This window comes from Lagopus muta, chromosome 2 (assembly GCF_023343835.1).
Source record: "Lagopus muta isolate bLagMut1 chromosome 2, bLagMut1 primary, whole genome shotgun sequence".
NCBI lineage: Eukaryota > Metazoa > Chordata > Aves > Galliformes > Phasianidae > Lagopus > Lagopus muta.
Genome location: NC_064434.1, coordinates 71,783,190 through 71,809,425, shown reverse-complemented (window position 1 = coordinate 71,809,425; position 26,236 = coordinate 71,783,190). Strand labels below are relative to the sequence as shown.

Sequence of the window (26,236 nt, the reverse complement as noted above, 5' to 3'; positions counted from 1 at the left end):
AGACTTGCAATTAACTTCTTCAGACACAGTTATACATTTCAACACAAAGTTGTAATTGAGGAGTTTGCATGACCTTTATTATTTCAGAAGGATCTGCCACAGTGGCTCAGTGCAGCTTCAGCTGGACTATTAGTCACTGTGTCAGATCCAGGCACCAACATCCAACTGAATCTGGCACCAACACACCATCTGATCCCGAAAAGCCTTACTCTCAGGAATGGCTCCCATCCATGCAATAGAACTGCTCTTACAGAAATTCCATGCTCCCTATGAGTAAAGTAGCAAATATCAGATATTTGTGTTGAAACATAATGAAAAAAAAAAGAAAAAAAGAAAAAAAAAAGAAAGGCTCTTACAGAAGAATTTTCATCAGTAAAGCCCTATTTACAATCAAAAGTTGCTCTTCCTCAGTGGAAAAGTGGAGCAAATGCTGTGTAAAAGTGGAGAAAGCTGTGTACCACGCTTTCTTGCATCACTTTCATGATGAAGCACACTCACAAGGAGATCATCCACGAGCAAACATTTCAGGATGTTTACACTTCATACTTAGGAAAGCACAAGGTGAAAGCAATCACTTGGTCAGAGCCCACATACCCAGCAAAGCGACCACTTCTGTTACAGCCCGATCATTTCAACAACAAAAACCCTACAACAGACAACATTAAAACAACCAAAGATACTTTCATGACTTCAATTAATGGGTAACTTATTTTTAGAGCTCCTGAAGTCATGCAGTTATCCCCGTGGAGATGAAAGACAGGCAAGAGATAGGGAGCATTACATGTGAAAGCACTAGCTGCTGTATCACAGCCCCCCGAGGACTCGCTGCCTTTCTAAGTCATGCCTATGGGGAACACAGCTGGGCTTCTCCTCGCTGATATCGTAGTAAGTTTCTTGCTCAAGTGTAGAAATACGGAAGAAACAGCTCCACAGACGCAAGAAAGGCATAAAAAACGAGATGAAACGCTGTGAAAATCTAACAGTCTCCTAAAACATCACTTTGGAAAACCGCGTGCGGATGAACGCGGAGGGGCTACCACAGACACAGAGAACAACACCCTGCAGCGCTGCCACCAGCACCCGTCCCTCGGTCTCAGCAGCGTAACTCGTGGCTGCGGGCACTCCCGCACCCCAGCCCCTGCCCGAGGGCTGCGGGCGCAAACTCAACCCCCCCCCCCGACACACACACACACACCCGGGCAGCCCCGAGCTGGGACTCACGTTTGTAGCTGGCGGCCCAAGGCTGGTAGCCGTAATAGCCGGTAATACGGAGGATCCTCTCCTCGATGGAGGTGAGCCCTACGGAAGCGCTGGTGAGATCCTCCACGGAACGGGACCACTTCAAGTCCTCTTTGATGGCCTCGTCCACCACCAGGTACTTGAGCTGCCGCAGCTGCGGGCTGATGTCGGACAGCCGCCGCGGGCTGACATCGGGGGAGCGCCGCATGCCTCTGGGGGACGGGAGAGGGCCGTCAGGGACCGCCGCGCGCGGTCCGGAGGGCGGCGGCCCCACGGCTCCGACAACTTTCCCCGCAGGTGCCGCGAGATGGGCTGGGGTGGATGGGTGTCCCGGTCCCTCCCGCCCGCCCCGCGGCCGTACTCACAGGGTGGCTGCTTTGCCCCGCGCGGAGCCGTTGGGGAACTCCCGGATCCCCATGGGGAGCAGCAGCAGCGAAGGCTGCGGGGCGCCCAGACTTCACGGCGGGGCGAGCCGGCGGCGCTCACCGGCAGGTACCGGGCGAGAAGGAGGCACGGAGCGGGCGAAGAGGCGGCGGCCACCGCCGAGGGTCCCCGGGCCGGCACTGCCCGGCAAGGAGAGACGGGCAGGAGAGGGGCGGGCCGCCGCTGCCGGCTGCGAGGCGCTGCCGCCTGCGGAGCGCGCCCTGCCCGGCCCCCGCCGCCGCCCCGCGCCCCCCGCCCGCGCGCTGCTGCCGGCCGCCGCTAGGGGGAGCCTCGCGCGTACCGCCAATCGTCGGGTGACGGCCGCGCCGCGCGCCCCCTGCCGGCCGGCTGCGCCTCGCGGGGAGCCCTCAGCCCGGCCGTAGTGGCGATCTCTCTCCCCGCCCGTTGGGAGCTTGAGAGAAGCGGCCAGTCTCTCAAGCACAGGTTTTACACGCAGCCTAAGCATAAAAGCAGGCAGTGGAAGCGCTCAGTAAACATAGAAGCTTAAATGAACGTCAGTATGGATGCGCTCTGTATACAAACACACATGACCTGTGCTCAGGTGCCGGTGAGGGGGGAAGCAGATGCTGGTGCAGTTCAGATCAGCAGTAGTGGATAAAAGCAAAAATGAGATTAGGCTTTTCAGTCAAGCCACCAAAGTCCAGTCTCATTCTACATGCGTTTGCAGAGAGCTGCCATGGAATTCAGAGCCCCTGTTGCGTGCTTCTCCACCTTGATGTTCCAGAATCATCTCATTCCGTACCCATTCCTCCAAAAGATTGTTTTTCTGCTGTTTTCTTCTTTGCCAGCTGCTGTCATTTCAGATTGTAAATTGGATGATAGATGTGCGATAACACTTTCCCCTGTCACACAGACAATTGACTTGGGACAGCTTGGGTGGCAGTGCTGGCAAGATTGAAGTGAGCATTCATCTCCTGAGAGAAGGAAATGCATGTTCCTTCTCTGTAGCATGTACTGAAATGCTTAATTAAAAAACATTTCAAAATTACAGCTCCTCAGATCTTACCAAACCTTGCTATTAATGATGATGCTTCTTAAAAGCTGCTGTGAACACTCAAGTAAGAATTCTTCTGTCTGCTATTTTAACCATGTTTAAGAATTGTAGTCAGAACTGAAACGTGCTGTGTGGAATTGAATGCTAAAAGATAAATCCACATGATTTTGCATTTCATTGAATTGTTAAGATTGGAAAAGACTGCTAAAATCACCTAGTCCAACCACCAGCTCATCCCACCTTGCCCACTAACCACATTCCTCAGTGCCACATCCACATGTTTCCTGAACACCTCCAGGGATGGTGACTGCACCACCTCCCAGGCATTAGTCATGAATTTATTGTGGATTTGTGGAGCTGTTTTACAGTTTTTAATATGAGGAGAGAAAAAGCAGTGAATAAGCTAGCAATGCTATGCAAGAGTAAGCAACGAGGTAAAGAAAAAACATTTACTAAATGTTTTATATATTTATACATAGTATAATGCCTATTCAGTGGGCAAAATTGAGCAGGATTTGATTCAGTGTAGGTAGGAGCTAGCCACTATTATATGTAGCACTAAACCAGTGATGCTGTGAATGGCTTTTCTGAACCTTTTACTACTTTCAAATCAATAAAACACCTACAGTCATGCATGAGTTAGGAAATAGTATATTTTTTAAAATGGCAGAGCTCTGTAAGAGGGAGCAGTTGCAGAGTCCAGTGACTTATTGTCCTATTAGCTGCACCCTTTTTTTCCCTTTTTGACTGCTACTCAGCTCTTAAATACAGCCATCAAGACATATCAGCACTATATTATAGGCACTGTGACGCCATGGCAGAGGAAAATGTCATTTAAACTCTATTTTCATTTCCCATTATTACTGACTTCATGAAAGTTTATCCAAGAGGGATAAATAGTCATATCCGAAATATTACTAGCATCACGTGAAGGACTAGTAATTTCCAAACAGCTCTTGGAACTCAGAGCCCCAGCTGCCTCCTTAAGCAAGTATTCTTTTAACTGAATCTTTCTGCAGCTGATGTATGTCCCTGCTCCTTAGTGTTTTTATCCTTATTACTGAAGGTATGCACCTGAGCCATTAATCTGGTGTTCCTGCCCCAAGGCTTGTTGGATATTAGACAGAAATACAATGTACATGATAAAAGTCCCATGTAATATATGGAAACACTGATATGGCAAAATGATTTTCTCTAGCTGGGGTCAAACCTGACATTCACATGAATATACTGCTATTATATAGTCAAAGTGGCTCCAGCCAGATCAGCAGGACCAATTTAAGGTTAATATGCTATTCTGACTAGATGAGGGCACAACTCTGAATGCAATCTATTTAATACACAAAGTTTTGAAGCAGCAACAAAAAACATTACCACAGTTAAAAACTTTTGAGTTTTTCCCCAGTTAGTCTTGCTCTCATTCACTTTTTGAAGTATCTATCTGTATTTATATTTAAATAAACTCAGAAAATTGAGGAAGACTGCTTGAGATGACAGAAAATATCCAAATGCAAAATCGAATAAATCCATCCAACCACCTTCAACAGCCTCACACTTTCTCAAGTAGAGAGAGGGAACAAGCTTCAGCAATTACAGTCAGATGACTTTAACACAAATTGCAACATATTTGTCATGAAATTCCTGAATAGTTCTTAGATTCCTGCATCTTATGGGCAAAACCAAACAAGTATCAGGATTTCAGACAAGACTCTTTGCTGAAAGCATCTAGAAAGCTCTGAAAACTATGATGTAGTTGCCTGCTGTAGTCACAAAGGGACACATAGAGTCAGTGTCTTGGTTTCTGGGAAGTATGCTGCTTTATATAAAGCTGATTTTAATCTGCTACTTCAATGTTGTTGAATATAAACTCTTCAACATTCTTCTTTGTCAAACAGTGGAAAATAAAAGTCCCTTTCATTTGAAATTGGAAATAGACCTAATGATTGTTTTGCTATCTATTGTTAGATGAGAAGTACGGGAGAAAAAACACCTTTTCTTTCTAGGGTATCTCATCATTTCCTTGTAGTGTGTGAGCACTGCCTTTGTCTCTTCCCGATTCAAATAGAAAACTGAAATGCAAAACACAAAAATGCCATTTCAGAAACAACAATATCTCCTTCCTCGTTTTCCTTCTTCAGCAGGAAACCGCAAAAGGGCTGTAGGAGGTGTCAAAGACAAAATACAGAACAGTAGATCCTTTCAATATCCTGTATTTTAAGAAATGCCTGAGGCATGAATCCCAAAGTCAATCTGTGCTCTGTATGGGCTCGTATCTTATACCACATTCTGCTATGTCAAGTAATTTATACCTGAAATAATGGACTACAAAACAAAGCTAAAGGAAAGATTAGTTACCAGTCTTACAAGTTTTAGTATTTTTCTTTCATTTCTACTTGGTCCTTTTGACTTCACAGACCACAGTGTGTGTTTGAGAGTGAGAGGAGAGCCAAATAACCAGGGAATAAGGAAAAAGGGAAAACGATAACAATAGCTCTCTACCCTGGCTATCCCATGAAAACCCACCAAAAGAAATAGAAGAGCAGCCATGAAGATTCAGGGGAGAAAGTAAAAGACTACGGATAGAATGCAAAAGAAAACTTATTGGATTTGTGCTGAGGGAAGGCTGTTGCCTTTGTGAATCAGAGCCTAACATTCATACTGTGTTTAAAGTTGCTTATCTGGAAAGTGTGCCAGCCCCAAGAAAAATCTGATAATTCTCAAACTTTACATAAGCTTTCATTTTTCTAGTTTTGAAGATGGCTTTTAAAATTGTCATTTTTTGATGTAGAAAACGCATTGCTAGTCTTGGACAGTACAGCCTTCTCAACAGGGTAATTTCTGAAGCGTATGGAAGACTTGGACACTAATTTGACAGGCAGTTTTTATTGTATAGGGTTAATGGCAGCTGTTTGAAGCTGCTCACATATATCTGAAATATTAGAATCTTACTGCATTTTATTTCCAGCTTTTTTTTTTTTTAAATTAAGACTTGATTTAAAAAGTCTTTTAACAGTATAAGTTTGCAGTGAGAGGAAGAACGCTAAGAACTACAGGCAGACAATTCACAGAGGTGCTGTGCAAGTCCCCCCTAGCATTCATTTGTACACAGTGACATCTGTATTAATTGTATACAAACATCAGGGCTGGTGTAAGCACTACTGTGAGCCTCAAAGCAGAACTGCATCTCTGTATGAAGCTATATAGAATTGAAAAATGGGTTATTTCTTTAGTAGAGTATTTTATTGTGGTGATAAATTAAAAACAATGAGATTATTTGATTAAACTTTCTCAGTCACTGCTGAATGGACTACTTTGCTTGTAGAATTAATAAAAAGGCCAAGACACCTCATTAACATGCTTGGTAGTAAGCTGAATTGGCAACAGTACAGTTTAATCCTGCCAAAGGGTATTTGCTGAGGAAAGTCAAAAAGCTTTTAAATCATTCTTAAAGGTTGAGACAAGAGAAGATGACCTTGCAAAAGCTGTAGTCCTGAAATGTCCAGAAGAATTTCCCCCTTCCCCATGAATCCTAGATCTGTTTACTGAACAGAACAATGTTAAATAATATGGCTTCTAACTGTTTTAAATGCACTGAGCTTGATTTTGCTGTGCATGTTGATGGGGAAGTCAGATACAAAAGCTTAGGCTAGAAAAAGCTACATGTGCTAGAATTCTCTGGGGTTTTTAGTTGCTGAAAGTCATCACCTAGTTTAAAGTTAAATTACCTGCTCTAAAGGCAGATTTTCATGTACAATAGTTGACAGACTCACCACATCACTTTGACCAAGGCCTCACACTCTGTATTAAAATTTATAAATCAGAAGGACATGGAGAAAGTGAATGAGAAGTGCCAGCAGCTGTGCACAATCCTGTCTACCAAAACATCACAAAGATCAAGATGAATGTTATCACTGCTATTTAAAATCATTTATGTATGGTAAATACAGCTACAGAAAGTTAACAAGTAAACTGCTTCATAATTCTCATGCAGAACAGCTTATGAAATTGTTCCCAAACTTGATCTTGAGCTCTTTTCAAAACACCGTTTAGATTACTTACTATGGGTACTTATTCTGTATTGTACATCCTAAATAATGAAAATATGCTTTACAACTGATTTTCTACGTGAAAACAATCTTTAGTATGTAGAATAAATAAATAAATAAATAAATCAGCAGCATTTCTCAATGGAATTACTATTCAAACAAGTTTTAAGTCATTAAAATTTAAAGCAGTGTCATCTAACCAACCCAGATTGGTATGAATTATTTCATAGTGGAGAAATTCCACCGGCTTAATGGAGTTGCCTCCAATGCATAGCTACAATGCATAGCTACAATGCATAGCTACAATGCATAGCTACAATGCATAGCTACAATGCATAGCTACAATGCATAGCTACAATGCATAGCTACAATGCATAGCTACAATGCATAGCTACAATGCATAGCTACAATGCATAGCTACAATGCATAGCTACATAGGTAGCCACTTACTTTGAAGAGCAGCATGATATTTGTGATCACAATCATATTTTCAAAAGAAACGTGGTTGCAATAGATGTTTTTACTGTCAGTATCTTTGTTTCCAACTTTGCTTAAGCTAAGCACAACTTTTCAAAAATCTGTAGGCCCTTGTGTTCCATTGTTGGCAATTTTCTTCTAAAGTCTATTTTAAATTTCTATCTCTAGCCTACCGTGATTGGTTTCGAGCTCTAAGTTTTCCATGTAGGTAAGTTTTCCTTTGTAGGCCTGTGTAAGTCTTCTATTCAAGCAGAAATAGGTGAATCTGAAGAATTCCCCCCCAGGCATGAACTAAGTCACATCACCAAAGCCATAAACAAAACTGTAAACAATAGTGAAGGTGAAGAGGAGATTACATCACACTATGATATCTTCACTAGAAAAGAGACACTTGCCTTGACTAACTTGAAATACAAATACTGTCCTTGGAAAAGTAATCCAGAGAAAAATACAGAAAGAATTCATGATTCTATGACACTCTTTTTTTAGAATCTGTAATAAACAAAAAAGGAGATTAAAAAAAATCGTATTAGAGAAGTTTGTAATATCAGCCAGAAATACCCATTTTAACTGTGTCAAATAAATGAGGAAAGAAAAATTAGAATAACGCATTTATTATTTTCCCTAATACATAGCATATAGATGGATTAATTGTGATTTCACACATTAAGTTGAAAAAATGTAGTATTTTATGCTTTATTATGCAGTTGAAAACCAGTTTGTGCCCTTGGTATCTCACGTGGGATTTTTATATTACTTCTAATGTATTTTTTGTATACAGGGAACTGGAATTAAGGTAGCCCCTATAAAACACAGTCACTATTACAGCCTGAACACTGAGCATGATATAGCATTTTGCTCCATGCAAAATGCATCCTCCAGCATTCGTGAGTATATACCAATCATATTTTAGCTATCAGCCATGACTGCAGTTAATGTCTTGTGACCTTAAATACTGTGTTTCCAGACAGGCATGAACAGTGGGCCCAGGAGAACTTCATGAGGTTCAACAAAACCAAATACAAGATCCTGCTCTGGGGTTGAGGCAACCCCCACTACAAATACAAGCTGAGGGATGAAAGCACTGAACACAGATCTTCTGGAAAGGACTTATGAGTTTTGGTGGATAGGAAGCTGACCATGAGCCAGTAACATGCCCTCACAGCCCAGAAAGGTAACCATATCCAGAAGAAGCATGGCCAGCAGGATGAAGGACACAATCCTGCCCCTCTACTCTGCTCTGGTGGGGCCTCACCTGGTGTACTGCGTTCAGGTGTGGAGTTCTCAGTACAGGAAAGGCATAGACCTGTTGGAGCACATCCCAGAGGAGGGCCACAAATGTAATCCAAGGGATAGAACACCTCTCCTACAAAGACAGGCTGAGAGAGCTGGGGCTGTTCAGACTGGAGAAGAGAAGGCTCCAAGGTAACCTCATAGCAGCCTTTCAATATCTAAAGGGGAGCTACAGGAAAGAAGGGAAAAGATTCATTAACAGGGTCTGTTTTGATAGGGCAAGGGGAAATGGTTTCACGCTTAAAGACAGTAGATTTAGACTGGATTAAAGGAAAAAGTCTTTTCCAGTGAGGGTGGTGAGGCACTGGAACAGGTTGTCCAGAGATGTGGCAGATTCCCCATCCCTGGGGATGTTCAAGGCAAAGATGGATCAGGCTCTGAGCAACCTGATCTAGCTGTGCATGTCTGAATTCATTGCAGGAGAGTTGGACTAGGTAACTTTTAAAGGTCCAACTCCAAGGATTCTATGATTCTATATCCTCATCACAGCAAATTCACTAGGTTCACTATTTAGGAAATAGTTATCACTTTATCAACAAAGATTAAAATGAAGAAAGGAATTGTTTTCAATTTTTTTGAGGGCAACAGCAATGCACAGGATCACGTCTCTTTTACTTAAGTTGGCAGATCAGATTATAAATAGATGTGGCAAGAAGATGCCATCTTCACACAGTTTTACTAAGTTATGGTTTTTAGGCCGGGAGAAAGAGGAAAATTAGTATGAAACCCTTAAAGCTATTATGAGAAAGAGACAGCACATTAATCTTCCTGTTTGCTTAGGACAGGAGAAGAATAAGATGCTTACATCTCAGCAAAAAGACCTCTCAATTAAGATACTAAATAAATCTTTGTTGAATACAGCTTAGGAAGTTTGCTGGAGACTCCATCACTGGTATTTGAGAAGTTAGATGTGCATCTGTCAAGGAAAGAATCCCAAGCTGTCCAACTCACACAGAATCACAGAATCACAGAATCACAGAATCACAGAATCACAGAATCACAGAATCACAGAATCACAGAATCACAGAATCACAGAATCACAGAATCACAGAATCACAGAATCACAGAATCACAGAATCACAGAATCACAGAATCACAGAATCACCCGGGTTGGAAGGGACCCCAAGGATCATGTAGTTCCAACCCCCCTGCCTAGCAGGGCCACCAAACATACATATTCAGATCAGGTTGCCCAGGACCCCGTCCAACCTGGCCTTAAACACGTCCAAGGACGGGGCATCCACAACCTCCCTGGGCAGCCCGTTCCAGGGCCTAACCACTCTCCTAGTAAAGAACTTCCCCCTAACATCTAACCTAAATCTTCCCTCCTTCAACTTAAAACCATTTCCCCTAGTCCTGCTGTTGTCAGCCCTTTTGAAGAGTTTACTCCCCTCCTGGGTGTAGGTTCCCTTCAGGTATTGATAGGCTGCAATGAGGTCACCCCGCAGCCTTCTCTTCTCCAGGCTGAACAAGCCCAACTCCCTCAGCCTGTCCTCATAGGGGAGGTGCTCCAGCCCCCTGATCATCTTAGTCGCCCTCCTCTGGACCCTTTCCAAAATCTCAATGTCTTTCTTGTACTGAGGGCTCCACACCTGGACACAGTACTCCAGATGGGGCCTCACAAGAGCCGAGTAGAGAGGGACAATCACCTCCCTGTCCCTGCTGGTCACCCCTCTCCTGATGGAGCCCAGGATCCCATTTGCCTTTCGAGCTGCCAGAGCGCACTGCTGGCTCATATTCAGTCTCTCGTCCATCAGGACCCCCAGGTCCTTCTCTGCCGAGCTGCTCTCAAGGACCGCTATGAACTCTGTTCTCCACAATGGATGCTTCAGTCTTCACTGCTCACTTAGCAATAGCTATTTCACATACCAAGCTAAAATCACACCAAAAAACACATGGACTATATTAGATTTCTAGATAAGTGTTGCTGCAGTTGCTCCTTCTGGTTGAATATAATGTTTTGTTGTATTAGTCAACAGCTGCCTCATTGTTAGCAGCTTAGTTTTCATTTTTATTACATTTCAGTTATCAAAAAAGACTGAAAAGAAATAAATCCTAGAGGTTGGTTAATGACTTGTTCTCCCTTTTCTAAATGTTTATTCTCTCATTAAAAACGAACTCTTCTCCACTACCCCTCCCCCTCCCTCACCCAGAGTTGAGCTATCATTTCATCTGAAAAAATGAAGTTACTCTTGATTCTCATCTCTTCCTCATGGGTTTCCATGAGCTCTATCTCATGTGACCCAGCTCAGAGCTTCAGAGACTATTATCTGTGCTGTGCCTTTCAGAAAGGCAGTTTGTAGCACTGTAGGTTTTGAAGATATCCTTTGGTGATATTTTGTCAACGTACAAATGAAGTACAAAAATGATTTCCCTGCAGCTGCAAAGCTGAGGGGCACAAGGGGAAGTACTGCTTGTAAGTTTCCCTGGCTCCAATTTGGACCCAGGTAGAAGGAAGCCATTAAAATGACACGCTGAAAAAGCCAAATCACAAAGGAACAGTTTCTGGACTGTAATGTTGTAACATAATGGAAAGCACAGCAACAACAGTAGAATAGCAAAGCCTTAGGCAACAGTAAGTGACGTCATGCTCAAATGCAACAGTTATGGGTGCACAAACATAGGGAATAATCTGCTTACCTTCAGAAGGCTTCAGGTATTCACAGCTCTCCAAAGAGATCGCCTTTACCTCCACTGCCAACCCTTAAATAAGGTCTGGGAAGTGGTGGATCCTGACCCCACCCCTTCTGGTCCCTTAGGTACATTGTATGTTCCTGAGCACCCCTGGGTTGGCCCTGCGTTCCCACCAGGTACTCAATCACTGCTTCGGGACATGACTTACCATTTCCACTACATGGACTAATGTTAACCATCATTTCATCAGCCTCCAATGCAAGTACGAAGTATGAATAGAAACAAAGAACCTCCTGACACTGCTCAGAACTGGGAAAAGAAGCTCTGGAAGGAAAAATACACCAACCTGGAACATCCCTAAGAACTTGTTTTGAATACCATGGATTCTAGATTGCTGAAGTATCAGACAAGAAGGGTTATAATTGTGTGACAGCAGTAACAGTTACCAGCATGCCATTTTCTCAGACACACTCATGCACAGACCGTAAGCTCCTCTGAAGGTTGCTCACACTGGGGCTGAGCATTCTGCCATCTTCTGCAGGAAACATGTCGCTGCTGTAAGTAAGCAAGAAACCTAGCTGTCAAGGTGTATAAAAAGGCTTATGTTCCCTCTCTTCCTGTCCTGAGATCAAATTCCAGCATTAAATTTTTAAAAGAAAGAAAATTTTTTAATCTCTCCTCTTCGATTACTGAGTAGGTTCAAAAAACAACGCAGAGTTTCCCTTCCTTTTGAAGTAGTACACAGCAGGATTGCTACTGCTTAATAAGCAGACAGATGTAGTGCTCAGTGTTACAATTCCACCGTCACCATAACAACATTTACCAGAGATGCTGAGCTACCATCAGTTGAAATGATATCAAGTTCTGCAGAACTATGGGCAGGTGGCAGCTTTCATTCTGAGTCTGTTCCTGCAGGAGCGAGCCAAAGCCTTTCAGAAGGACCTGTTCCTTTTGGGCAAGAGGCCAGGCAGCTTCCATGCTTAACAGAGCAACTTGAAGCTTTCAGGTGCACTTCTGATGAAGGTTTGCAAGCATCACTAATTCATTATTCAGCTTCTAACTCAAGTTTTTTGCTGCCTGGATTGTCAAGCTACAAGGAATCTTCTGGAAATTAATGCCTTCTTTCTCCCACGCTCTAACTCCATGGATTATATAAATCAAATGGAATTAGCCCATTTCAAAAAGGGCAGGCCATTTATCACTGAGCACTTGTGTTGGTTTTTTTGTAAGCATAGTATTGGTGGAAGGTGTTAGCTGAAAACAGATTTCCTTTCACTCCAGAAACAAGCTTTTAAAATTGTTTAAATAATTTCTAAGCAATTAGAAACATTATTCACATTTATTAATGAATTAGCAGTACTAGCTAATCTGCCATAAGATAACACCTCTTTTGGGGCTCATTAAAGTCATAAATCCATCCCAGGGCGGCTTGTTCACTATGCTCAGTATAATAACTTCTTTTCAATTCTAAGCCAACAGGCCATAGATGCAGGTAATTAAGGACCTAGTTAAAGATGCAGAAAAAAGCTCTTCAGGATATGCTTAAGGTGAGCTGAAGCAATGTCTAAATTTCTGTTTCACATTTCCACGTGATACTGTCTGCTTCATGTCAGAAAATGTTGGGAATTGGCAGATTGTACACCACTGGTACTTCCATGACATTTTCTATACAAGAATCAGTTCTTTGAAAACAGCATTTCTCTTTACTGTAGGTAGTTTCAACACCGCTTTTTAGATGGTGACAACGTGGTATAATATTAAAATATAAGATACTTAATTAATATAATCTAATCTTTGTGGCAGACACAGAAATGAAAACCCAGTTCTTAATTGTAGCACTTATGCATTCACTTCACCAGTGAATGGCAGTGAAGCTCCAAACACACAGTTTGCTCTGGAGCTGACACTACTCCACTTAGTTGTAGCATCACTTTGTTAAATTTGGCCAAAAAAAAAACCCAAAAACCCTCCTTAAGTAGTGGTCTCCTCAGGCAACCTCATCTAATGTCAAGAGGTTATGAGAATAGATTGACATTCAAACAGTAGCACAATAATTCACTGTCAGAAAAAAACAGAGGGAAAATAGCAGAGGACCATAATGCTTAGCAAAGTAGCATAGATAATGTAATACAGAGTTTCTTTAAAGCATCATTTCTAGTGGCATGGGGCAAAGGCAGCAAAGAGGAATCCCAGTGAATGGAATTTTGGGGCTAAATAGCACCAAATCAGTGCGTTGTGTCAACAGACAAAGGGAAAGGAATCATTGACTTCGGGGAAGTTCAATCCAAAGTAGCCTATGGCCTCCAGTTGGAGCAAAATCAAGGCTTTGAACAGTTAAATTCAGCAGGAAGCTCCATACAGAAAATTCTGCTGTGGCCACGTTAAATTACTCATTGTTTTAGTTTTGTTTTTCCCCTGCTGTCCCTTTAAGTTATTCTGTTTTTCTCTTCTTTGTAGTATTTTCATATTGCTCATGCATCAAAGCTCTACTTAGAGCTGAAGAAATTGAACCTACATTTTGGAGTAAATTGGAAACAGGACAGAGGCTACTAGAACCAAACACACAAAGATTTCCATCAAATCACTCCAACTGTGAAAGCCAGCACTCCATGCTTACACCAATGCGTACCTGGGAGAGGTTAATTGCAAGGGTAATCATATGACTCAAATTATGGAGGGTAGCACCTGTACTTAATCTATTATGTAACAAAGCAAAGAAGAAATACAAAACCAGAAATTTAGACTACTGTTATTTTTCAAAGTGTTAAGGGACTTTAATGGCCTGTTCCACACACACTTTCATGTTTCAAAGATGAACTTTTTGCTCAACTTGTTTTTCACAGTTTGACGACTCATTGCAGGGAATTTGTTACAAGTACCTGAGTGCAAAACAGCTCAAATAGCACAGAAAAAAGTAAAATTCTAAACAAAAATATAATGAGAACAAAGATGAGAGAAAAGTTGCGCAAATGAAATGATGGCAGAGTACAAAGGATACGGACAGAGTCCCAGAATTCCAGGAGTAGACTATCATGATGACTGTGCTATTCAACTACTACTTTCAGCACTAGAAGGAAAAAGCCCACCACAGCTTCCATAAGTTCCTTCCGTGGACATTTGAACAATTAGATCTCCTATTTCTAGAGTGCCTGTAGAACAGGTATCATCATAGCACTTTAAACCCAAAGCAATGAAAAATCCATGAGAGCAGAGTACCTTGCTGACCAGAGGAACATACACTGATTTGGTAAAGGCATTTTCTAGAATATTGCAAACAATTTTATTTATTTATTTATTTTTTTAAATACAGGACTAAACATCCTCTTTGCCTACCACAAAAATTCAATAAGAGCATCAGAACATTACAGGGCTAAACTCAGTGTGAGCTGTAATCCATTTTCTGTGGCTAGGGAGTTTGGCACTCATTTATCTTTGCACCTACAATGGGCTGACATGAAAACACTGTAGTACTCTTTTCCCAGCACTTGCAATTCTGTCTTAAGCTCTTTAATTGACAAGTATCTAAATTTTCTAACACTAGGAAACATTGTTTAATGATTGCCACATTCAATAAAGTTATATTCAATATAAATGCTGGGGGGTCTTTAAAGATTTTAAAACCCGTAACCCATAACAAACAAGATCCAGGGGAATTTACCTGGAAGCAAGCATACATAACAGCTCTTACTTTCACCTACTTAACAGTATGGTTCTAAGTTATTTGTGACATCGTATTTAGGACACCCTATAGTTGGTCTAAGAAATGAAAATAGAACAGTGCTTAGTAGCAAATAAATGAATGTGGTGTTAAAGTCTTGTTCCTTTATGACTGCTTTCTCTCCAAAGTTAGCATACCTCCAACTCAGAGGATGGAACAGTTTTGTGAGAAGTGCTTGCACAAACCCTTCCAAGCCCTCAGCAACTTTTGAAGGATCTAAGGCTCTCAGCTTAGTTCTGTTTCTCCTATATGACTGGCCCAAAGGAAACCCAAATCAAGACTTAAGGGTAAGATTCCAGCAGAGCACTTAGTAGGGAAAACACTTAACTGGTGCGAACTGCTCTCTTTCAGAATATCAAAGGTGTGAGCAGAAATGTTCTCAGTTCATTTTCTTGGTGCACTGCGAGTTATCTGTGTTCATCTTACAGACACATACTGACATTTAAAAATAATTTTAAAAAAATCAAGCAACTCTTCTCATCTTCTGTGACCAGTTAGAAGCCAAGCTGAAGATGAGACATCTAATTTCAAAGCTACTTCTACTTATCTAAATGGTAGTTTAAGAAAAGCATAAGCATGCTTTACTACTCAAAAATCAATACAAAGAATTTCAGTTTTGAAAAGTATTGAGCTACCTGAATGTTAAGAATTGTTTTGCTTGTCAAGACTGACACTGGCGCTTGCATACCTGTTTCATTAATGGGGAGAAAATACATTCAGACAGCAGGGAAAGCAGATCTGACTTTGCAGTGCTTTCCAAAATACCATCCACTTGCCTAAGTGAAATAAGATTTTACCAGGGTCTTAAAGAAAATTCAACAGAATGTCTCTTTTCTTGATTGCTTTGATCAGCTGTGAGGAAATTAAAAAGGCTGTTGCTGTTGGGCTAACACTAAAATCCTATTGAGATGAATGGTGCAATTAACACCTCTGAAATGATTTGCTTGAGCATTCATAAAGTGCTGAATGTCACCAGAGAGTACATTTTTTATAGATGACATTTATAAATACCAATGAATGTCAATATATTAAGAAGAAAAATAGTTCTAATATACGAAATACAACCTATAGAAAACTTTTTCCTGGCATGAGAGCGCAGCTGCTCACTGTTCTGGCATGAGCTGGAAGCTCAAATATCACTCTGAAGCTAGAAAGATGGGATCCAACTTTCGATTTTCAAAGCACTTGCTCTTAAAAGTGAAAATAATAAAACAAAGGAAACACTGTTTTACTTATTCTAAGCTGCTTAAGTATTCATTTTACATACTGCTAGACTACGGTGGAATAGAACTGCCTTCTTACTATATCATAAATACATCAACAGTTTAAACAGAAGGAGGAAATACAGAGTATAATTTAGGCAAGGATTGCAGTTATGCAAGACAGTTCATGTTTGAGCTTATTTAGGTCTTAAGTAGCACGTTCTGGAAATGTTTAGTTACAAATGGTGTTTGCATTAATCTTCTGGAAATTAATATTGTAGTTAAAGATATACAATATGTATTCCCACAAAACAGAACAATCAGGAATTATACAGTCAGTTGCTCTTTGTGTGTGTGTGTGTGTGTGTGTGTGTACATGTACTCTTGCCTGTTCAGGAGAATTTTAGAAGGCTAACTATTGTATTCAGCAGCAGTCACCTAGAGCAGTTCATCATTCAGGACTCAGTGAAGAGCCCATCATGCTTTAGGTGCTAGTTAGACTCCCAAGCTGTCTAAGGGTGCTGTATAGCAAGTCCCCAATAAGCAAATCCATGACAGTTATGTAGAATTGCTGGGATTTAAGCTCAAGCAAATCCTATAAGATCATTGAGAAGGTGTATCAGCTTTCTTTATGTGGCTTTCAAAAATATTTTCTGCAGTCTCTCTCTTCAAAAGTGAGAAAAAGATACCACAGTATCAAAGAGGTCTGGCCTCCTGCTTTTTTTGAAACACAGGAGAAGACAATCTAAGAAACCAGGATGCATGGGAAAACAAAAGCAGACTGCTTACAGAGGGTCCCTTTATTAAGCTTATTTGAAAGCTCCCCTAGCATTAGAAGACAGATCTCTTAATTTTAGGTCCATCAGATCAGAGTTCACTAGAGCGGAAATCTCACTCACTGATGTTGTACTGCAGCTTGCAAGACACAGTGCTTACACTTAGTTTTCAATCAAACTAAGATTCAGATATGGCTTCTTCACAGTTTGACAAGATCATGGTTCAAAAGGGTCCCTCAACAGTGATAACAAACCTAGAGCATCTGTAGTTAATTTAGAGCACACAGATCACATAAAGCGAGCCTTATTAACAGTGCTGTGTTACTCCCCCTTACTCTGGGTAGGAGAAAAGGCTCCAACAATAACCTGCCAGTGTTAGACATGCATTAGTGTTAGTCCTACTTCTCTTTGATTGCCTTGGCCTCTTATGCAAAGAGGAAACAAACAGCACTTGAGTATGTAGGATCCATCTGAAAAGATGTGCAGTCTGTTTTCCTTTGCAACAGACTTTGAGACATCTGAAAGGTCCCTTATTACTAACACAAACAGATTATGAAATTTCTATTTCCCACATCAAACACCTATAATTCAATGTTCAGTAATCCATATTACAAAAAGACCCTATTTCTTCCTACCACAATGAGCATCTGTATTTGGTGGTTATAGATTCAATGCGCATGAGAAAAATACAGAACATCTAGATTTCTTGTTAAAATAGTTTTTAAAAAATCATTAATGCTTTCTTCCTCTTAAACCAAGTAGACCTTAACACCAACAGCAGTGTAACAGAATATACCACTTAGAGAGCACAGATTCAAAAGCTTTTATAGTTCAGTAAAGCATTATGTACATGCCCAGTGACTTCCTTAGCAGCCTAATCAAGACTGTGTTTGAACCACAAGTACACCTCTGTTCTGAAATTACTGAAAACAATTACACAAGTACAAAGAAATTTCATATAAAATGATGTAGCTGAAAATAAAAATCAGCATTGATCCGCTTAATAAGTACTGCAGTTCTCTAGTAGAAAGCAGTTCATTTGCAGTAGTCATGTAAAATGTCTTCCAGAGAACTAGAAGCATTCCTAGAGAGCTTCAGCTATAAGGTGGCTTATTAAAGCATAGCAGCTTCTTATCCTGCACCTGACAACCAAGCGGGGAGGTTGATAAGAGCACCTCTTCGTAAGGGCTGATTTGAAGTGAAAACACAGGGGTTGCTGTTTTGCTAGAAACTAATTGCATTTCTGTATTTTTGACAAGCTAGTCCTGTCCTAGATTCATGACCAGTATCTCTCAGTGTACCCCAAACTGAGCTTTAGGCTAAGATCTCTATCACTCATAGCCCAAATGCAGACATTGCCAGGGAAGAGTCCCCCTAATAGCCCAGCCTCATTCAGCAGCCCATTTCCAGCTGTGTGTGTGCTCCTCTCTCAGCCATAACCAAATACATTTTTCTGTCCATTTCCTTTATTTTCAAATCTCTGTTCACAGTTAGATGATCACAAAGGTAGCCATGGATTACTTCAGCTGATGAACTGTTCCTAGCAGGAGTATTGATTTCTAATGAGGTCAAGGAAGGTGATCCCATCCACCTACTCCACACTGGTGAGGCTTCACCTGGAGTACCACATCCAGATGTGGATTCCTCAGTACAGGAGAGATGTGGACCTATTGGAGAATGTCCAGAGGAGGGCCACAAAAATGACCCAAGGGATGGAACACCTCTCCTGTGAGGAGAGGCTGAGAGAGCTGGGGCTGTTCAAACCTGGAGAAGAGAAGGCTCTAGGGAGACCTGAGAGTGGTCTTTTGATATCTAAAGGGGAGCTACAGAAAAGAAAAGGACAGACTCTTTACCAGGGTCTGTGGTGATAGAACAAGGGAAAATGGTTTCATCTTAAAGAAGGTAGACATAACTTAGACATAAGGAAAAAGTCTTTTACAGTGAGGGTTGTTGAGGCACTGGAATAGGATCCCTAGTGATGTGGTTGATGCTCTGTTCCTGGAGATTATCAAGGCAAGGCTGGATCAGGCTCTGGGCAACTTGATCTAGATGTGGATATCCCTGTTCACTGCAGGAGAGTTGGACTAGATAACCTTTAAAGGTCCCTTCCAACTTTAAGGATTCTATGATTCAGACTCTACTCTCCTTATTCTGAAGATCAACACTTTGATATTCCTCATATTCACAAAAAAGCAGCAAGACCAGAGTACAACCCAGGGAAATACAAAAGTAACTATTATTCTTTAAAGGAAGCTATGCTTTACAGACTGAAAAGCACATTATACTGTAGACACAATTCTCATTAACTGTTTTATTTTTCTCCTCAAAAAAATTAATGGATAACTCATTAAGTATCAGTTTGGTCTTCTTTTTGCTGTTTTTCTATAAGTTATTCTATTTATGTCATATAAACGTCTATTTCATGTCATACGAAACTGGTACTATCAAGTTTTCTTGATATCATTACTCTGTTCTGAACATCACATTTTCACAGTGATTAAGTGCCATTAAGTGGTCAACAGGTTCACCCTCTGTGGCTTACAATTTGAAGTCCTGAGTCGATGGCTGATTTGGTAAGGAAGTTTGTTGCATGTGTAGCTGCCAGAGAATATCTTATGGCATCATCTCAGATCAGAGAAGATTCCAAAACTAGCTCAGAATGATCTTTATTGAGTGGTGCTTTGCTGCAGTTCAAATAAGTGCCTATTTCCTGACAGAGCTCATGTTTCAGCAAGGGAACTGAGGAAACATGGGGCATTACCCCACAGTTTGCCAGTGTTGGAGCTTTGCACATTCTGAGCTACGATGCACTCTTCAGAAGCTTTCAAATTTACCACTTTCCCACTGGATTCTCAACAGAATTCTTTTTAAAGCTATGGGGAAATGTGAACGGGACAAGTTCATGTTTGCTGACAGTAGACCTAGAAAAGAAATGACCAAATTCCAATTTTACTGCTCTGATTTTTATGTTATCCCATAATTGCAGAGCTTCATTTCCTACTTATAAATTGAAAAGCTTATTGCAATGCATTTTCACAAGCATAATCACATACCCATATAATTCAATCCTTACTGTATTTTATACTATGCATTGAAGTGTATTAGAAAACAATCTTAATGGTTTGTTGTTAACACATTTAGAAAATTCAATCAGGCTTAAAATCATTACTGAAGCATTTGACAAAAATCTCAAAGGCTAATCTCAGAAGAAATCTTTCATGCACCCCATTGTGTAGCTCCTTATCATCTCTTTTTGTAGGAGAGGGAGTACATGCCAATTTGCATACACTGAAAACAGCTTCTAGCAGATTTGTACACCCTTCATAAAAGATGTTTTGCACATCTCAGTAAATCTGTGCCTTAGGAGAGGTCCAGATAAAAACCTCTCTTCTAGCAAAGAAATTAGGTACATTTCCATGAATGCATTTGACTTCATTTTACTCCAGAACACAAGGGACTGATCAAGATACTCTGCACATCCAGAACCCTCATCCACAGCTATTTTGGATACACATACCATGCAAATAAGGCCACAAAATTCTAGTTAATGTTCTAGAATCTGTATCATGTGCCATCATGAATTACAGGGAAAGATTATCAGTTGTTTTTGTTTAAGGATTAATTTAACACTGCTAACCATTTTATTACTGTTATCAAAAAAAGCAAAGTCTATTTTTGATTTCTGTTTCATAGTTCTTAGGAATATTAAAAACCAGCATTCAGCTCTGCCCCGTACCCCTCACCTTCCAAATTATTCAGATACTTATGTAACTGCCATGCCAACTGGAAAAGAAAGAATACACAACTTTCATACCTCTAGCACAAATTTCAGAAGAGCATGTTCCTTATGGACTGGCAGACTCTGAAACTGTATTGGTAGTTGGGCACCTTTAAGAGACACGGAGCAATGCAGAGATCTTACATATAGCATAAAGGTAAATACTTAAATATGTACTCAGTTCCAGCCTATCCATATTCCTCCCCAAGAAGCACCCGTCTCAAACATATTTGTTTCCCTTGAGATATACACTCAGCCAAAAAAACTTATGACCTTGCTGCACCAGTACATGGAGTTGTCTCCCTCAAACCTCATCAGACTAATTCTTTTACTTGCACAATTTCAAAATGTCACTCCATTGCTTCCTGTTATGCAAGTGAGGTAGAATCATTAGAAAAGGAGCCTGAACCTATGGGTCTTACAGGTAAAGTTTAGGTCTCCACTTTCCTTGCGCCTCAAATCTTTCCCTCCTCCTGTGTGACTAACACGGAATGACAGGGTACTAAAAAAATTAACGAGAGTTGTTACTCAAGAAGCTAGCCAGCCAGCATCAGGATATTTTGCTCAAATAAATTTCTACGATACTCAGAAAATGTTAAATGGGGGGAGTAGAGAACTGAGGAAATATCAGTCATCTTGATACAAAACTGATTCTTTCATGATGGAGAGGCAGATCTTTGTTTATATATCTGTGAAGTTCTTTGTAACCTGGACCACTGTTGGAGTGTTATGAAAAACAAAGGCAAAAAGCAAACAGACACTCTGTAACATAAGCCATGACCTAACAGATGAGTTGAGGTCTCTCTGGAATCCACACAAACAATTTGTACACAGTTTCACTGACTAACACTGCCAGAAGCATAGTAGTCTTTCTGACAAAAAATAACAACCTCCTAAATGACAATAATACTCAGTTATATATATATTAAATTCTCTTTATTACCAAAAGATAAAAAAAAAAAAAAAAACAAACACAAACAAACCCATAAAACAATGTAACATGCCCTAAAAAGGCAGCTCAAGAAATTTTTACTTCTGATTATTTTAAATGTAATTTTCCTAAGTTGCTATTGCCACTAGTGCAGGACCCTTGGAGAACCCTTGATAGGGTTGAGTAAAAAAATAACAGAAACAGGATTGCTAACAAGGCATTAATTTCAACTGATAATTGCTGTCTGTCAGTCATTTCTTTTCAAATCAAGTCTTTTATCATTTTTCATAACATATTTATACCAGATAAACCAGGGGCAGGGAACAGCGGTCTCCCACACACTGAGCAGTAACATGCCAACTACTAACCCTTGTAAGGGGGCAGCTTAGAGGAGAGTTCAGATGTGAAGACAGACACAGATTGAAAGACCCACAACAGTAACTAGTTTTACCTCCAGAAGCTGTCTTCTTCCAAATGGACTAATGACTCTTTTTGCTCCATTCTTTAACTTAGGATTTTTAAAATGAGATGAGGAGTAGTCAGTCCCTAGGTTAGCAATTTAGTGGCTTGCTGAAACAACTCTGCCAATTACAGTGCTTCTGAGCAGGAACCCAAAGCTGAAACCTCCCACCTGCGATCACACTTCATCCCTTCCAAGCATCTCCACCTTTTTCATCATCTAAAAAAGCTTTGCTTTTCCCATAGCTTCTTGCAACATCCCCAGGGAAGCCTGTCTAAGGGCTCAGACTCATCTAAGTTGTCCAGGGCAGATACCCAGTATCCCAATCTCAGTGCCCAAAGAGGTTGCACATTCAGTTTCCCCTTTCATAAGGCCCTGCCACATATTCTGTTACATTCACTTCTTACACACAGGTATCACGCTTACCAACCCTTCTCCCAGACCACTTTCTTATCTTCCACACCCAAACACCATTCCTCAGTATTATCTCCAAGCAGCCTATCCCTCTCACTCCTAGCTCTCCAAGGCAAACTGTAGCATCTCCACCAACATCTCGCATGTGCTTTCAGAGCTCCTTTTTAAAGCAGTTGTTCTTAATTGGCCATTTAAGGAAGAAGAGGAGTAAAACAAGCAGAATGCAGGAAAGTTTCTCTAGGGCTGGTGAGGCTGATATGACAAGGTAGCACTCAGCTCAGCTACTCCCATTTCTTTCAAAGGATGTTGCAAAATCAAGTGACTGCATAGAACTGTTGCACAGCAATTCAAGGGTTGGAGGCAACTCTTCACTGTGAAATAATTTAAGAAGTAGTTTATTTATTTTGTTAACAAACAGTCTGAAAAGAATACTGACTGCAGTGCTCAGCTGTCTGCATGGAAGAAAAAAGCCAAAGAGTGTTCATTAATACTGTAATCCAGATGTATTAGAAAATGCAAGTGAGAAGGCTCATGCTTTGACTTGGTGTGAAACAATTTCCAAGAAACCACCCACCAATAAATTCAATGGATTCTTTTTTTTCAGTTTTCATCTTCATTATTTCTGATGTTATAACTTGACAGTGTTTTTTTTTAATTATTATTATTCACATAGAACATCATACATCTGTGTCTTTGAAAAAAGTTCTATTATAAAATCATAAAAATTAGAATATTAATACTTCAAAATTGTATTAAAAATAAGGATAGTATCTGACTCCTGATTGCTCTGCTAGTTATGATTTGGGCAGAAACCTTATTTCTTTCACCTTTTCTAGACAGGACAGTACATTTCTAAACAGCTTTTAGGATGGAAATAAGATGGAAATAAACTTATTCTCAGAAGAAATATAGGTAATGTTATGTACATCCAGTTCTGAATGTTAATCAATTTATGGAAGATTCCTAGAGAGCCTGATGAAAAAGTTAATGGGCTTTCTCCATAGCAGAACTCCTTAGAGCCTACTAAATATCCGTGGCAAACTTAAATGATCCTTCCAACTGTAGTTTTATATTGGGGCTCTTGAAATAGCTCAATAGAGAAGGTTTTTCTTATTAACTTCTGTAGTTATTGCAATAGTTTGTCAAACAGTCTACTGGTTTAACCTTTATTAAACCCAATAAAGATCTTCCCAAGAAAGCTTAACTATGATTGAAATCACATCAGCTTTTGCATAATTTTACTTACCTTACCTTCTTCAGGATGTGCTGAGAGGAGTCAGCAGCTCCATTTGCCTCCCTCTGGAACATTACATTGTCTGACAATGTGCAGGTGACACACTAGGGACCAGGGCAGTGATGGCCCTCAATTGAGCGGGTCTGTGGTGAACCCCAGCCTCTTGCACAGCCAGCCTGTAAATGAGGATGGATGGAGAGCAGTGCAGATACACATCTGTGTGCTGTTATCTTTGAAGTGAGGGCATTTACGTGAGTAGAGAGGATGTGGCTGGATGATAGGCTGGGAGACTTGAAAAAGCTGGGAGATGCCCTGGTTGGAAATGGTCATTGCAAGTGCCCTCTCCTGTCTAACTCAGCCCCAAGTAACTGTGCATAAAGGTCTTTTCCTGTTTTTGTGCAAGGTATGCTGTGTTACTTTGCAGAGAGCACGCAACAAATTCAACAGATAGTTCAAAGAGCATATTTTTGAGTGCTCCCAGCTCCCTGACTCCCAAATCCAGCAGCACCCAGCCAAAAAATGTCTATGCCAGAAAGCACACCTGTCACCTCAGCAAGAAAGCCTTTGTGCCCAGCAAGGAATGCCACGAGTGCCAGTGCTGCTGATATTCATTTTGGCATGACCTTACTTCTGGAAGAGCTGCCATGGAGAGAGATAGAAACAAACTATGCATGTCTCCATGCCATTCCAGGTACACTCTTGCTTTGCCTTTTTGTGCTCTTTTTGTTTGGCAGCATGACTCATACCCTCTTACTTTCTACCTAGACCACTCACGTGCTGTTCTTAAGAGTAATAATGGACCAGCTCTGTCTCTTGGAGGTGTTCTGTCTTCATATAGGTTTGCCTCTCATGGTCTTGGGAAAATACAATATGCAAAGGTGGAAGTATACATACAGTGCTGCAAAAACAAGACTGAGCACAATAGCAGAGCAGCAGCCATACTCCCTAAAAAACAACATTTAGTTTCATTTTTGCCTGTGCCCACATCAGTCAAAATTTTAGTGATGAAGTTCTCCATCCACTTGTTAGTTTCTCTCTTCAGTACTGTTGACCTCCTGCAACAGCACAATCCACTAGCTAATGAATAACTGCTTAAAGAAGCATCAAATGCCCCTCTTGGATGAGGAGGTAAGAAAAGAGGGCTATGCCAGTGTTCTAAGTTCACAAGAGGTTCAGGCTGACACTTCTAATCATGAACTAATACCTATGAAGTTGTAGCCGTCTCATGGTGGAAAGTGAGGAGGACCTTTTTGGGTGTTTATTCCTGTAACACACAACATGGCTGAAAGAGAAGTCTCCTTACCCCCAGCTCTGACAAAGAACTTGCCTCCTGACTAATCTGTTTCTTCTGGAGAGGGCAGGAGACGCTTGCATACCACCACGGCTTTCTGCTGTGGTTTCCAGAGCCCAATCCAGCACATAATGATAGAAGAGCAAAGATGATTAATGGAGCAAATTCTTCCTTTTTATCTCACAATGAGGTTCTGCATTTAGGCAGGTTTCTATAGTAACAATAAAGTCTTCAGAGGAATTTGATGGTTTATCTCTTGGATTAATTCTATTGAATCTCACACTGTTTGGAATTTAAAGCATCTTTCTGTTCCACAAGAACAAAATAGACTGTTGTTTCCCTCTTAAAGGAGAACCAAGACTAAACAACGTTTTGACTGACACTGAATACTGCTAAAATAAGACATTTTTACATTTCTGCAATGCCTACAACACTCCAAACCAACCCTCCCCTATACCCAAGAACGAGAAGAGTATCTCTGAAACCTGCCTATAAAAATAGGAGAAGGGATTAGTCTTTTTCATTACATTCTTTCATAACTAAACCATTCTATACATTCCGGAATGCCACATGGTATCTTTCACAGAGTGCAGGTTTTAACAATCACTTTTCTACTTTTCTTGTTTGCAGATGCATTCATACCAACATTTAGGAACATGTATTTTTATGTCAGTGTGATATACAAACTGCCTGCATTTCCAGGAACACTTTGACATTCTTCTGCATTGCCCTGACAACAGAAAATTGCACAATGCAGCTCCTTCATACTGGCTGTTTTCAAGGGGTCCTCCACACTTTCAGGAAGAATCGATGTCTTTCAGAATCAGTCTCTGCATTGCACTGCAATTGTTTTGTGGAGCAGAGAGCTAAGTTCTTCTATTTCTTTTAATACTTTAAAAGAATAAAGATTTTTTTTTCTTCCTGTTTTAAGACATCTTTAGTGCAAAAGGTGCACTAAACTATCCTACTTCTAGATGAGCTGTATATTAAGGCTCCCTCCACTACTTTGTAAACATGGAGGCTCAGTGCAGTTACCTAGATGAATCTATGAGTTTGATCTACAGTAGAGCCCATACTCCTACAGTACAGCCCTACTAGATAAGGTCTGGTATATATCCTGCCCTCTGAACTGGCTCTGAAAATACTAGGAAGATATTCTCCCTAAAACCTGCAACATTTTTTAAGTATTTTAGCCATGAAGATTATATTAAACATACACATTATCATAGAATCATAGAACTGTTTGAGTTGGAAGGGACCCTTAGAGGTCACCTAGTCCAACTCCCCTGTAACGAACTAACAGGG

General features: G+C 40.7%; 1 protein-coding gene and 1 long non-coding RNA gene across 4 annotated transcripts in view; both read right to left on the bottom strand.

Annotated features, from left to right (window-relative positions):
• Positions 1-1,846, bottom strand: part of SLC35F3 (solute carrier family 35 member F3) — a 147,442-nt gene extending 145,596 nt beyond the window's left edge. The window contains exons 1-2 of one of the 3 annotated variants that reach the window (XM_048935267.1): positions 1,605-1,846; positions 1,222-1,451 (exon numbers count right to left, since the gene is read on the bottom strand). In XM_048935267.1, the coding sequence (XP_048791224.1) occupies positions 1,222-1,451; positions 1,605-1,657 (283 nt within the window). In that variant the 5' untranslated portion in view covers positions 1,658-1,846. The remainder of the gene's footprint in view (positions 1-1,221; positions 1,452-1,604) is intronic. The other 2 variants (XM_048935265.1, XM_048935264.1) reach the window with 2 other exon arrangements.
• Positions 1,847-18,951: 17,105 nt separating this feature from the next.
• On the bottom strand, positions 18,952-22,574 carry LOC125689327 (uncharacterized). The gene is made up of 4 exons (XR_007375201.1): positions 22,419-22,574; positions 21,984-22,040; positions 20,638-20,711; positions 18,952-19,744 (listed from the first exon to the last, which is right to left on the bottom strand). It is a non-coding gene; the product is annotated as an uncharacterized LOC125689327 (long non-coding RNA).
• Positions 22,575-26,236: the final 3,662 nt, after the last annotated feature.